Genomic DNA, 13,648 nt, shown 5'->3' with positions numbered 1-13,648 from the left:
TAAAAAATAGTCCATATTTATACTAATGTTAAAAATTTAAAGTAATTGATCATTGTAATAATATCACAATATTTTTTTTATACGGGTGTTTCTACCATATATAAGCAGTCTCTAATTCTATAAAAGTTACTTTTACTATTATGCTTCTTATTAATTGTAATTTGTTTGTTTTGTAAATATTTTTTTTGTGTAGGTTTGTTGGAAAAAAATGGGCCAAAAGATCATTTGAAAACATAATAGTGTGAAGGCATCATGATAAGTATATATATTGTTGTTGACTTGTTATAACTTGTATGTTGACTTATTTGCTTGAATATTTAATTTCTTTCAATTAAGATTTTAATTTTTAAGTTTCATTATGTCTTTTATTTGTATGTTGTATTTGAATCATTTCATGAGACTTTTATTTATTTGGATTTGGTTGTTATATAAGTTATTATTATTATTGTTGTTATTATCTTGAAATTTTAATATTTATTAGATTTGATAAAAAATAGTTGTAAAAAATCTCAAATTCAAGCACAAGTACAAATACTTGAGCTTGAGCTCAAATATAAAAATCAAATTTATTTTTACATATTAATCGAGTCTAATTGAGCAAACTTAAGTGACTTGATTTTTATATTGAGTTGAGATCGAACTAAAAAAAATAAAATTTAATTGAATTTAAATTGAGTTTTGAATTTCAAATTTAAAATCAAACTTTAATTTGATATTATATTTATTTAAACTCAATCGATTACATTTTTAATTATGACTACAAACCTTGCTTAGCCCCCAAAAACATATGTTATTCTCTAGAATATTTCATTTATAATTAATTAAAAATTTAAACTAACCCTAAAAATAAAATAAAATGATTCAATTAATCTTAAAATCATAATTGAAAACTCAAAATTAACCTAATTTATAGAACTCCATATTCTAATTAACCTTTAAATCATTATATATACCCAAAGTTAGTTGTCTCTCAAATTGAGTCCATCAATTGGAAACAGTTATAACATATTGTTATTAATTGATATTTTGGTATTTGAGATCAATAATTTAATATCGAACTAGTGAAAAAATTAAGAAATAATCCCAAAAAAGTTATTGAAAATCTTTACGATTATAAAAAAGGGGTAATTATATAAATAACCATTCACGAATCGTACACTTGGGACCGTACCGGTCCACCCCGCAGGAAATCGCGCCAAATCCCAGAAAGATGGCGTAAAATTGCTGCTCAAAAACTGAATGCAAAGTCGCACCATCCACCCCATCGTCAATTCCGATTCAAGAACCCAAATTGAAACCTTAGATTAGTAATTACAATCAAATTCGTTCCCATCGTTTAAAAAATTTGCTCTATTTCTTGATTCCGAAATAGGGAATTAGGTTTGTTGAAACCCTAGACGTTACATTTCTCACGTAGCTAAAAATTAAGGAAATCCTAGCTCGAATTACCCTAATTTTGAATTCCTACTGCGGTTGGGTTCCCCCCCCCCCCCCCCCCCCCAAAAAAAAAAAAAAAAAGCTTCCATGGCGATCATAGGCGACGCGCTACGGCAAGCTTTTATGCCGAAGCACGAGTACGAGAGTCTACGGGAGGAGGACAAAGCTTGGACGAGGCTACAAAGACCGATCTTTATAGGTTCCACAGGGGTCATTTGTCTCGCAATCTTTGTTTGCACGATTATAAGCTTGAAGATTGTGTTTCCGAGAGATGTTTTGAAGCGACCGTTTTGCGAGGACCGGAGACTGCAGCCTTTGCCGTTGGATGTGAAAGGAGGAGACGGTGGCGATTCAGATCTGTTGCCCGGAGCGTTTTATTTGACTGATCAAGAAACTGTGGATTACTATTGGATGGTCGTGTTTATTCCATCTATGATCATTTTCTTCGCTTCGGCTGCGTATCTTGTGGCAGGTCAGTAGACGTTCTATTATTTAAGCTTTGTTTCCCTTAAGAAAAAATATTTAGTGAGTATGAAATTTCTTTCGTGAGGTTATTTAGAAAATTGCAAAGCATTTTGAATAGATGAAGATTGGTTTTGAACCTTGAATTGGAGAGGCTATAAAGTTCTGTCTTTGTTATTATTCAGTATCGGACGGTTGTAACTGGTTGGAGATGGCTAGGAAATTTAAAGATGTCTTGCCTGTAGTTACACATTGTGAAAGGGAATATAAATGTAATGTAATTCTTACACGATGGCAAGATAATTGAGCTTCTTATTTGACCTGCTCAATGGCATAGGTGGATCTTAATGGTTGTCTGGTTTAGATTCATGAAATGAATTTATCCTTGAATGGTCTCTACTCTCTCCTTGGTGTAAGTTAGGTTCCAGGTGGAAAATGGTTTGATTTACGTAATCTCTGCCGATTTGGCTAGCTTCTCGAATTAGTCTTTGCTTCTATGGTATATGCTTGGAATGAATCACGCATAACCTGTGTATGGTATATTGAATTTATTTTGGTATTGCGGGGTTAAAACTAGCCTAAGAATGTTGGCACTTGAATTAGAATTTTGTTTGGTTGTGTGTTATTTAGATGATTTTACATTTTCTTATTGATGGCTATTGATTCTTTTTGCTTAAAGTTATGTGCTGGTTTCTCTAGTGCTTAAATTTTGTGAGAATTGCTTTGGTGATGTTGGGTCTTTGAATTTTCTTGTTTATATTTTTAATTCCTTGTCATTTTTTCTTTTAGTTTATGTAATTATCCTGGCTGGTTTGTCTGCTATCTTGATAGCACTATGCTCTCTGTTTTTTTAGTATCTAATGGTTTTTTCATGATTCAGGAATTACTGTTGCTTATTCTGCTCCAACTAGGCATGGATGTTTAAAGGTGGTTGAGAATAATTACTGTGCTTCAAAAAGAGGTATGCTCGATTTCTCATTTCTTTGACTTGATCTCTTATTGATGTTGGAGCTTTTGGTCCCTTAAAGTTTTGTTATAATTCCTTAGAAGTTGTTTGTCACTGCCCACGTTTTGAATATTTATAAAAGTAATTGCTAATTGAAGTCTAAGTTGCGATGCAAATGGTGCTACTTGTTGAAATCTGTTGTATTGCTGAATAGAGATGGGAAGTCAGAATTTGAATTTGCTCTTGCTGCTACATCAAAGTAAATCACTGGCATCTTCTTTGTCTTGCTCACTTCTGAAAGTTGATGTAAATTAAATTATTGAGATTTGGCTTTATAAAGCTTTGAACTCAATTAGCAGCCTGAATAGATATTCTCATTCATTTGCTAGGCTTTCTTTGTGGTCACCAAAACCGTTACTATTTTCATGCTGTTGTATCTCTGTCCCTATTTTGCTGTTTTTCATGTATACACATGTTAATCTCATGGATTAGAATGGATGTTGAGTTAGCATATTAACTTTATTGCAATTTGCAGGTGGAGTTCGCTGCCTGTCCATTTTGAATGTGGTTTTTGCCATCATCTTCAGTCTTCTTGCTTTATTCTTGGGTTCAAGCCTCCTCGCATTAGGGAGTAGCTGCTCATTGCCCTTGTTTTGGTGCTATGAGATTGCTTCATGGGGACTGGTGATTCTATATGCAGGAACCGCTATCTTCTTAAGAAGGAGAGCAGCTGTAATTCTTGATGAAGGAGAGTTTGGTAGTAGAAACCTTGGTTTAGAAATGTTGGAGGCTAACCCCTTGCAAGTCACCCCAGATGTGGAAAGGCGTGTTAATGAAGGTTTCAAAGCATGGATGGGATCATCCCTCCTATCATCTGACGAAGAAGATGAACCTGAAAGTTACCATGAAGTGCCCCATATAACACGTACTGCTTCTAATAGGCAGAGAGTGTGATCTGATGCCAAGTCATCAGTCTTACTGACTTTTTGGGGGAATTTTCACTGCTTTGCTGCCAGCAGGAAGATGGATTCAATTTTGGAGTACGGAGACAGTTGTTCAACCAGTAGCTCATGAGCAAATGAGTTTTAATTGTAGCGAGAATCATGATGTCCGGTTGACCTTGCTGCCCCATTGCTTCTCTTCTCATAGGTGACCTTCGTAGGTTGTGAATAGTTAAGCACAGTAACTCATTGTCGTTTTGTGTTTTGAGCCCCAGTGATGAAAGAGCAATAAGCATTTTAACTACATTTTCTTGTAGAGCTTGTGTATTTGCCAACCGGGGTATTAGAACTTCAAAAGTTTCAGTATTGGCAGAAACCGTGAAAAGTTGTTCAGATGATTGTGCCTCCAACATGTTTGGTTGGTGTGAATATCAGTTAATTTTATTGCGCAGTTCTTGTCATTTAGCAATTCTGACCGGGTGCAGCTGATGTTTATGCTTAGAAAACAAAAATAAAATCATAAAAAAAAAAATGTAGAATTTGCATTTAGTTTCTCAACATGTTTGGTTGGTGTGAATATCAGTTAATTTTATTGCGCAGTTCTTGTCATTTAGCAATTCTGACCGGGTGCAGCTGATGTTTATGCTTAGAAAACAAAAATAAAATCATAAAAAAAAAAATGTAGAATTTGCATTTAGTTTCTCTATTGTATCTTGGCTATATAAACTTGATTAGACAATACTGGCTTATTGCAAACTTGCAACAAAAGCCCAAAATGTAGAGCGGGAATTAGCTATTAATTGAGCCCAGCTGTCACGCTTATTGGATTCGAATGAGATTGGGCTTCTGTATTAAACAAATTGAAAGCCCCAAGTCCTGAAATGTTCTTTCCTCACAAACCCTAATCTCTCTCTCTCTCTACTATCGTTCACAGTCGACGGACCATACTCCAAATCTCTTCGTTGGGTTACTCATCAACATCTTCTTATCAGATTACTGTCTGTCTTCAACGATGGCAAGCAACTACGAGTACGAGGAGGCCTCAGCCACCTATGACGACGCCCACCGTCAAGACCTCGGCTACGACCCGAACTTCGTCCCCGACTCCGTTAAGTCGTTCGTCGTCCACCTATACCGTCACATTCGCGAGAAAAATGTTTACGAGATTCACCAGATGTATGAGTTCTCTTTCCAAACCCTCTCGGACCGTTTATTCAAAGAAGCTCCTTGGCCCTCCGTCGACGCCGTCGCTCATTACGTCGACAACGACCAAGTATTTTGCCTCCTTTACCGTGAGATGTGGTTTCGCCATCTGTATGCTCGCCTTTCGCCCACTCTCAAGCAGAGGATCGATTCTTGGGATAATTATTGTAGCCTCTTTCAGGTAAATTATTTTTAATTTGTATCAATATCTATGATTCTGTGGCGCGGATTAATTTGATTGGGCTTTGATTTTTTTTCAGGTGGTGTTGCATAGGGCGGTTAACATGCAGTTACCCAATCAATGGTTATGGGACATGGTGGATGAATTCGTGTACCAATTCCAGAGTTTCTGTCAATACAGGGCTAAAATGAAGAACAAAACTGAGCAAGAAATCGCTCTTCTCCGCCAATATGATCAGGTAATTCAATTCCCAGTGATTCGCTATTAGTTATTGAACGCAAAATTTAATTTGAATAGTAGTTATTGCTATTGCTTTTGTTATTGTTGTTGGGATTTGAAGTTAACTTTTTCTCTTATAGGCATGGAATGTTTATGGGGTGCTTAACTACTTGCAAGCGTTTGTGGAGAAATCGAATATTATTCAGATATTGGAGCAGGAGAAGGAGGGTCTTGAACAATTTACTGCTAATGATGGGTATGATTACAGTGGTGGAAGCAATGTCTTGAAAGTGCTGGGATACTTCAGCATGGTGGGTTTGTTGCGAGTTCATTGTCTTTTGGGTGATTATCAAACCGGGCTGAAGTGCTTGCTTCCTATTGACATTAGTCAACAAGGTGTTTACACCAGTGTTATAGGAAGCCATATTACAACCATATATCATTATGGTTTTGCCAATCTTATGTTGAGGAGGTATGTTTTTGTTTTGCTATGTTTACCGTGTAATGAGTTCTTAATGTGTGAATTTTTTTTTCTACCTTTACTAAAGTTCTATTCAATTTCGATTCTTGCATCTTTTTTACCCAAGCTTGATTATTAGAGTTGTTCTTTTTATTAAAGGTATGTGGAGGCTATTCGTGAATTCAATAAGATGCTCTTGTATATTTACAAGACAAAGCAATATCATCAGAAATCTCCACAGTATGAACAAATATTGAAAAAGAATGAACAGATGTATGCCTTGCTGGCTATTTGTCTTTCACTTTGTCCCCAAGTGAAACTTGTCGAGGACACTGTTAACTCTCAGTTGCGGGAGAAGTATGGTGAAAAGATGGCTAGGATGCAAAGATATGATGATGAAGCTTTTGGCCTCTATGATGAGCTCTTCTCATATGCATGTCCCAAGTTCATTACACCTTCAGCTCCAAGCTTTGAGGAGCCCCTTGTAAATTACAACCAGGTAAATGATTTTATTTTTTCTAGGCTATCTTGAGAATGTGGAAGTACATTAAATAAATAATTTATGCTTGTTCCTTTCATTATTTACATCCACTGCCCTTTAGTTATTCAGCATACGTGTTTATGTTACATAAACTTGCTGTAGTTAGGCTCTTTTATATTTACTTTATTGCTAATAGTTGCCCTTAAAAAATCAATTATCAGGCCACAGGTTGTGTATTAATTCTTTGAACTGAGAGGTTGTACACCCCAGAAAATATCTGCAATTTTATTTTGTTAGATTCACAAGTAATGTGGATGTAGAGCTTAGGCACATTTAATGTTGGTTCATTATATGTTAGTAGACGGTTAATTTTCCACGATCTCTGTCTGTTCCAGTAATTGTTGTACCTTATGTGGATGGAGCTCTGGCCCCTAGACAATGCTTATTTTATGCAGTCATAGGTTGAGAGAGATAGTTTTGATCTTAATGTTGTCGAGGAAGGGAGTGAAAAGGTCATTTGGCATGTTCTTTAAGCTTGGTCTTCTTTTTGTTTGTTATGTGTGTATTACCTGCTCCATTTATTTATCTCACAGGATGCCTACAGACTTCAGTTGAAGCTATTTCTGTATGAAGTGAAGCAGCAGCAGTTGTTGTCAGGTGTCCGGACATTTCTTAAAGTGTATTCAACTATATCTCTTGGGAAGCTCGCAAATTACATGGAAGTGGATGAGCCCACTCTGAGGTGGACATTGCTTTTTTCTTCCTCTTGATCCTTTGTATTTGATTTAAATGTATGCTTAATTTATTTTACATGATGTACTGACCCTGTGTCATGTTTTATAGGACAATCTTGTTAACGTACAAGCACAAAACTCATGCTGTTGATTCTGATGGAAAGATTATCTCTAACGCTGATGTGGACTTCTACATTGATGATGTACGTTAAATTTTTAGCTTATGCAAGTATCTTTGTGCTGCTGAGAAAATGTGCTTTAAGTCACCATGCCTTGTTTAGAGTTTCTTTTAGTTGCAGAAACAGATAGCACACACGAGCAAGTTTTTGGTGATATGCTCTCTCAGAAAATGATAACTGGATTAATCTCAGGCTAGCTAATGTACATAAAAATTTAAAGTTATATCAAGAGATGGTTTTTGATGTATTATATTAGGCTTTGAGGCCATGTTTGATGCATAGAATGATGGATAGGATTGGGATGATAATCTTATACCATGTTTGGTTTGTATCTAAAGAAAGGGATAGGATTGCAAGGACATCCTCTTGGCATAAGGTGATTCAATCCTCAACAAAATAGAGAGGATTGTTTTTAATCCATAGGATTGAACTTACATGTCCTATTATACCCATAAAAATTGCATCAATAATTTAAATTGTATAAACTTTGAGGAAGAATAGTTTGACCGATAAATAAAATTACTCTATTTTAATCCTTGCACACATCAAACACTAGAAGGATAACATTATTTAATCTAATTCTATTCATAATATCATCTTACCTTATTTATAATCTTGTGCACCAAATATGCCATGAATTCTTTGGTCTTTGGAGATTAGTTTGAATATTCTTCAACATTGCAAGTCACACTCTGCTTTGCTGCAGGACATGATTCATGTTGTTGAATGCAAGCCAGTGAAAAGATATAGTGATTACTTCCTGCGACAGATTGTCAAGGTATGTTATATTTTCTTCTTAATGCTTGCATGACCAATCACATGGGGATGGAATGGATATTCACTTACTATGGTAAACTTTTTTGACCTTTTGTTACAGCTTGAAGGAGTGATAAATGATATGGATCGGATAAAGCTGGACTAGAGTGCCTGCTTATCTTGCATTGAGTTGACAGACTAATTGGCAGAGAATTTTATATTATTTATATGGCATTTTGATGCCTTTTTTTTTTTTTTTGAATTAGCGGAATGTTGTTAGCTTCAGATCTCATGTTCTACTTCACCTGCTGTGGGGCGTATTCAAGTTACCATATAAATGGTTCCTTTATGGTAAACACTGTTAGAGCGTCAAAGGGTTTTATCCTCTTATGCATGCTGGTATGCCATTAATTTTTGTTGTGTGTGATACTGTAGTATTCTACCCAGGAAATCAATCAATGGAACATTCAAGTTCAACCATGCAAAACGAATGGCAGTTTGTGATTTACACTTCTTACTAGTTTCGTAGAAAGTAGACGTTTAAAATGGGTTATAGTTTATTTGGAAAACATTCAGAATTCCAATTTGGATTAGGGGATTAGTGGCCCTGCCTATTTCTAAAGCCAGTTTCAGCAAAAGCAACTTCAAAATTCTTGAATATGTACGAAGGAATTCAAATTGGTCTTTCACCTTTTCCTTAATTGTTACTTTTTCGAAAGGTCTTATCATTCATGCCTAAAATTATATACGGTTAGTGTAAAATATTGTTATAAAAAATTAATTTTTAAAAATTCTTAAATTAAATATTTTAGGAGTTGTTATCGTGTGATGTATTTTACAGCAATTATATAATGATAGATAATGTATTGCATATAAATTTATACGATAAATGTCAAAATTTTTTTAAACCTTGTGCTGACTTAACGTTAAAAGAAGAATCAACTGAAATCTTGATCTTTTATCTGATTGTAAACTGGCCGTGGTCGACGGTGGTGAAAAGATTGGTCTTAATGAAGATAAAAAATATTAGGTCTGCTTGATAAACAAAAAAAAAATCTAAATTTTGCATTGAATTTGATAAACATCCGAAATGACATGTGTCAGTTCAGAAATTACAGTAGATGGGATTTTCGTTTTAATCTTTTATCTGACTAACCAGTTTTGGTTAAGGGTGACCCCATGTACAAAATGGAAAAGGTTAAGCGTGACCCACTTGAAATTTCAAAGTAAGAAGCACATAAAGACAAGACTCGTTGCGACAGCTTATCTTCACCACTGATTCATGGAGTATCTAAAGCCTAGGGAGGCGACCAGAAACGACGCAGATGGCGATTCTCTGTTTCATAACGTTCCTCGAGCTCCTGATATTCCAGTCTACGCGGTACTTTCTTTTTATGCTTTCCCAAGTAAAATTCTACCAAATTCTTACTACTTGTTTTAGTCTATGGATTGTGAAGCCAATACTCTGCTGTTCTGTGTTCAATGTCAAAAGTTTGAGTTCATTCACTGCCTTTTAGTACTTTGCCCTGACAGCAAGTACTTGATTAGGAACTGAAAAGTGCAACCTGATTAAATAAAGATCGTTTCAATACTTCAACTGGGTTTTGATTGTTGTGCTCCAAAATTGTCCTTAATCTGTCTTCGTTTATCTACTTCGATTATTTTATATCAAAATTGGTTCTTAAGTGTGGCCATGTTCCATTTGAAAGGTCGAAACCTGTCTCTTTAGGCTTGAAACTGTCATAGACCCTGATTGTGATCTGGTATAGAAAATGTCATGATAGGTGTTAAAAAACAAGTCAAGTGGATGTGAAAATTTTGAAATAAATGAGCCATAATTTTAGATTGGTTTTACTAAAATGATGGGAAGCCAAGTGCTCTAGCATTTCTGTGCATTGTCCAGTAATACAAATGTTTTAATAAGTTAATAGTTAACATTGTATCTTGCCTTTTTCTTTTTTACTTCCCTTTCTTTCTTTTGTTTGTTGCTTCAAGAATTAAGATGTTCTTTTCCTTTTAATGCTATCTGTATGAAAAAAGACAACAGTTGCTTACAACAAGGACCCCAGCCCGAATAAGCTACACTTGGGGATTGGTGTTTATCGAACAGAGGTAAGCATTTGTTACTTTTTGCCAATTTTATTGATATTTCTCACCCACTTTGACCATGACAAGTGGGGATTGAATACTTATATGATATAGGGTTACCTTCATCCAAATGTTTATTTATCTATGCATTTCAAGATTTCGGCATGCCATCAAAGAATGTGCTTTTCTATTATGGGTTAGTTTTTGCACTTCAATATGATCATTCCTGCGACCAGCTTCTTACCAGTAAAATGAAGCCATGATATTGATGTAAGACTGGTTCTTTCAGGTATTGTATTTAGTCAAATATAAAAACCTTCCTTAGCATTCAGTTGCATTAGGCTGTTGATGGCATGTCACTAACTGCTATAATTATGGATAAATATTAGAAAGTAACTTTCATGAGCATTTCCTTAGATTGCTTGCTTTTCTTTGATTTGGAACAATTTTCTGGATGGGCTTTGTTCATGGGATGACAGGAGGGAAAATGCCATGCATTGGATGTTGTTAGAAAAGTGGAGCAAATGCTAGCTAACGACCTGTAGGTATTTTGTTATTATTTTTGCCATCATAACTTTCCTTGGGTTGTGACTAAACTCTAATTTATCTGATGCTTAGGTTTGCTGATAAGGATTATCTTCCTATAACAGGAATGGCAGAATTTAATAAATTAAGTGCTGAACTCATATTTGGCTTTGGCAGGTACAAAAATACTATACTGGTTTAAAATTTATTAGATCAGGTTTCCCTTCTGAATCAGAAAGAAAGAAATTTTAAAAATTTAAAACACAGACTGGAAGGTTGTGTATCATTCAGCAAGGTTGGAGTTTATATATTCAATCTTAAAATAGTATATCAATCCCTGTTGCTTTTAGGTTATTTCATGAAATTTTTTTCCCGCTTCTTTAGATTCTGATTTTAGCTGAAGCTGTTTTTCTGTTGCTGGCTGCTTATATCATTGCTTTGGAAAAGCCCTGCCATCAAGGAAAATAGAGTGACTACTGTCCAGTGCGTATCTGGTTGTGGCTCACTGAGGGTTGAGCTGAACTTTTAGCAAAACATGATGGCCATGTAAATGACTTCCTTCTTGTTCCTTTATGCCTTATGATTGGACTGTTTAACCTTACGTTCCACCTTGTTCTGCAGCATGTTGTTTACCTTCCTGAGCCAACATATGGAAATCATCCAAATTTGTTATCTGCAGCGGGGCTATCTTTGAAGACTTATCGGTATTATGATCCAAAAACACATGGACTAGACTTTCAAGGTCTACTTCATTTGGAACAATTTCCAGTTTCATCTGGCACAGTGCAATTCTATTTGGGCCACCATTTCTGTATATCATTTTAAGCGGATTATGTATCTAAATTTGGATATTCTAGGAAGGATATACCTAATTTGATTCTACTGTCAATTATGTTTTACTGAGCAACAATTTATTCCAATATGGTTACAACATTCCCCTTCCAAAGTACTTTGCACTGAAAATTATTATCTTCATTGTTCTCATGGATTTAGATAATTCATGTTGGTGGTGATAGGGCTTTTGGAAGATCTTGGCACTGCCTCAACTGGAGCCATTGTGCTTTTCCAAGCAAGTGGTCATAATCCAACTGGTGTTGATCCAACTCGTCAACAGTGGGAACAGATCAGGCAGTTAGTGAGACTGAGAGGTCTATTGCCTTTTTTTGACTGTGCTTATCAGGTAAGAAACTATGAATTATTAATTGCTTTAGGTTTTTACTTGAACCTCATTTAATGATGGATGGACTGCTTGTAGGGTCTGGTAAGTGGAAGTCTAGATGCGGATGCACAGTCCATTCGCATGTTTGTTTGTGATAGTGGTGAATGCCTTGTAGCTCAATCATATTCAAAAACTATGGGCCTATACGGGGAACGCATTGGTTCGCTTAGCATTGTAAGATACTATGATAAATCTCCTTACCATTAATATCTATCTCCATGTGTCACCATGCACATGTTCACATTATTTTTCCTTTTCCCAAGAATCACATGTCTTATATAAGAGCAAGATTGTTCAAACTATCTGCATATTTGTCACTAATATGGTTATCATAATTTGGGTTTAGGTTTGCAAGACAGCTGATGTGGCAAGGCGGGTTGAGAGCCATCTCAAACTTGTGATCAGACCCTTTTATTCAAACCCACCCATTCACGGTGCAGCCATTGTTACTGCAATTCTGAAGGATAGGTAATACATTATTGAGTTGTAGACTTTTAGTTACTCGGTATCTGCCTTGTGAATGTTGAAATGGTATTCTAAAGTTATGAATTGTTGTTTCATATAAGAAGATAAGAAATTGTTGGATGCTAGCAATCCTTAAAAGCTCAAGAAGTAAAAGTTTTCTGGGTAATCAAGTCTTTTCACCTTGGAAATGTAAAAAAAAAAAAACAGAAACAAAAAACAAAAAAACAAAAACAAACAGTAGAAACACATCCAATTGAGTATTTCTGAAATAACACTATAGAGTTAAGGCGTATCTGAGAATGTAAATGAGCTTGGATTCGTTTTCTAGTGGCAATATGAATAAATGCTGTGTGTTAGAAATGATTAATCTGACATGGAATCCATCCTCTAAACTATGCCTTTTTTAAATTTGTTAATTCTTACTGAAGGGATTTGTACAATGAATGGACCACTGAATTGAAGGCAATGAGTGATCGTCTTGCCAAAGTACGCCAGCAACTCTACAGTGCTTTATGCAGCAGAGGTAAACCTTTATAGTTTGTCAATTCTTTACCTGTATATGTTGACTGTTTGATTTGCATAACAAATTCTTCTGAAAACTCAATTGTAGAAAACAGAAAGTAGGATGAGTTGCTTTTTGATCATTCAACTCTAAACAACTAGGGAGAAGCTGCCGAGATTTTGCTGAACATTGCATGTCTGTGGATATCCTTTTCTTTTCTTGGCAGGGACTCCAGGTGACTGGAGCCATATTATCAGGCAAGTCGGAATGTATACTTTCACTGGATTGACTGAGGAGCAAATCGACTTTCTGACTAAAGAATACCACATCTACATGTCATCTGATGGGTAAAAATTTTCATCTACTCCTTTACTGTTTACAGCGCTATGTTCTCCTTCTTCTCTTTCAGTTATATGCAAATGTAGTTCTTGTTTGTCCTGCTTCAGTCAATGTCAGGCTCAAACCATCTTAGATAAAAATATTAATCAATCATCAGCTACCTCTGGTAAACAAAACTTTGTTGAATTTGAACTTGCAGGAGGATTAACATAGGAGGTCTAAGTTCAAAGGCGGTTCCATATCTTGCAGATGCAATACATAATGTAGTTACCCGTACCATCTAAAACCTAATCTGCCATTTTTTTGTCTGAGCTCTCTTCCATCTGAATAATTGGACAGTAGCCTAGCCTACATAATGACATAACATTTGTTTTTAAGTTACCCAACCTTTGGGTTTTTTTTTCCAATTTATTAAATGAATGAATTTTGTATTTGTGAAAATTTCCCATTTCGATGAATTTTTATTCTGTCTATGGATCAAACAAAAAGAAATGGTTTTCGTTTACCCCAC

General features: G+C 35.4%; 3 protein-coding genes across 4 annotated transcripts; all 3 read left to right on the top strand.

The window, feature by feature from the left end:
- The first annotated feature begins 1,143 nt into the window (after positions 1 to 1,143).
- LOC111302932 (uncharacterized) lies at positions 1,144 to 4,237 on the top strand. Its single transcript, XM_022898846.2, has 3 exons — positions 1,144 to 1,909; positions 2,780 to 2,860; positions 3,381 to 4,237. The coding sequence occupies exons 1-3, from the start codon at positions 1,525 to 1,527 to the stop codon at positions 3,797 to 3,799; spliced, it is 885 nt and encodes a 294-aa protein (XP_022754581.1). The 5' UTR covers positions 1,144 to 1,524; the 3' UTR covers positions 3,800 to 4,237.
- A 396-nt stretch (positions 4,238 to 4,633) lies between these two features.
- On the top strand, positions 4,634 to 8,507 carry LOC111302929 (uncharacterized). Its single transcript, XM_022898835.2, has 8 exons — positions 4,634 to 5,170; positions 5,250 to 5,408; positions 5,530 to 5,861; positions 6,009 to 6,348; positions 6,924 to 7,072; positions 7,174 to 7,267; positions 7,950 to 8,021; positions 8,121 to 8,507. Exons 1-8 carry the CDS (start codon positions 4,799 to 4,801, stop codon positions 8,163 to 8,165), a joined length of 1,563 nt encoding a protein of 520 aa, XP_022754570.1. The 5' UTR covers positions 4,634 to 4,798; the 3' UTR covers positions 8,166 to 8,507.
- LOC111302931 (aspartate aminotransferase, cytoplasmic-like) lies at positions 8,261 to 13,578 on the top strand. Of its 2 annotated transcripts, XM_022898844.2 has the most exons (10): positions 8,261 to 8,398; positions 9,170 to 9,380; positions 10,040 to 10,111; positions 11,234 to 11,354; positions 11,629 to 11,792; positions 11,868 to 12,005; positions 12,178 to 12,299; positions 12,725 to 12,819; positions 13,025 to 13,145; positions 13,337 to 13,578. In XM_022898844.2, the coding sequence occupies exons 2-10, from the start codon at positions 9,282 to 9,284 to the stop codon at positions 13,419 to 13,421; spliced, it is 1,017 nt and encodes a 338-aa protein (XP_022754579.1). In that variant the 5' UTR covers positions 8,261 to 8,398; positions 9,170 to 9,281; the 3' UTR covers positions 13,422 to 13,578. The 2 variants fall into 2 exon arrangements, with proteins under 2 accessions (XP_022754579.1, XP_089598104.1); XM_089741978.1 differs by lacking the exons at positions 8,261 to 8,398; positions 9,170 to 9,380; positions 10,040 to 10,111 and adding an exon at positions 10,700 to 10,789 and having other exon boundaries at positions 10,997 to 11,354.
- Positions 13,579 to 13,648: the final 70 nt, after the last annotated feature.

This window comes from Durio zibethinus, chromosome 13 (assembly GCF_047325235.1).
Source record: "Durio zibethinus cultivar Kanyao isolate XHJ-2024 chromosome 13, ASM4732523v1, whole genome shotgun sequence".
Taxonomy (NCBI): domain Eukaryota; kingdom Viridiplantae; phylum Streptophyta; class Magnoliopsida; order Malvales; family Malvaceae; genus Durio; species Durio zibethinus.
This window is presented reverse-complemented; position numbering and strand designations above follow the sequence as displayed.

What these genes read in the sequence shown, in the direction of transcription:
- LOC111302929 (XM_022898835.2), top strand. Translation starts at nt 4,799, where the DNA reads ATGGCAAGCAACTACGAGTACGAGGAGGCCTCAGCCACCTATGACGAC. An exon ending in GCCAATCTTATGTTGAGGAG is followed by an intron (nt 5,862 to 6,008) that starts GTATGTTTTTGT and finishes TTTTTATTAAAG; the next exon opens with GTATGTGGAGGCTATTCGTG. An exon ending in CCCTTGTAAATTACAACCAG is followed by an intron (nt 6,349 to 6,923) that starts GTAAATGATTTT and finishes TTTATCTCACAG; the next exon opens with GATGCCTACAGACTTCAGTT.
- LOC111302931 (XM_022898844.2), top strand. Translation starts at nt 9,282, where the DNA reads ATGGAGTATCTAAAGCCTAGGGAGGCGACCAGAAACGACGCAGATGGC. An exon ending in TTGGTGTTTATCGAACAGAG is followed by an intron (nt 10,112 to 11,233) that starts GTAAGCATTTGT and finishes CTTGTTCTGCAG; the next exon opens with CATGTTGTTTACCTTCCTGA. An exon ending in ACTGCAATTCTGAAGGATAG is followed by an intron (nt 12,300 to 12,724) that starts GTAATACATTAT and finishes TTCTTACTGAAG; the next exon opens with GGATTTGTACAATGAATGGA.
- LOC111302932 (XM_022898846.2), top strand. Translation starts at nt 1,525, where the DNA reads ATGGCGATCATAGGCGACGCGCTACGGCAAGCTTTTATGCCGAAGCAC. An exon ending in GGCTGCGTATCTTGTGGCAG is followed by an intron (nt 1,910 to 2,779) that starts GTCAGTAGACGT and finishes TTCATGATTCAG; the next exon opens with GAATTACTGTTGCTTATTCT. An exon ending in TTACTGTGCTTCAAAAAGAG is followed by an intron (nt 2,861 to 3,380) that starts GTATGCTCGATT and finishes TGCAATTTGCAG; the next exon opens with GTGGAGTTCGCTGCCTGTCC.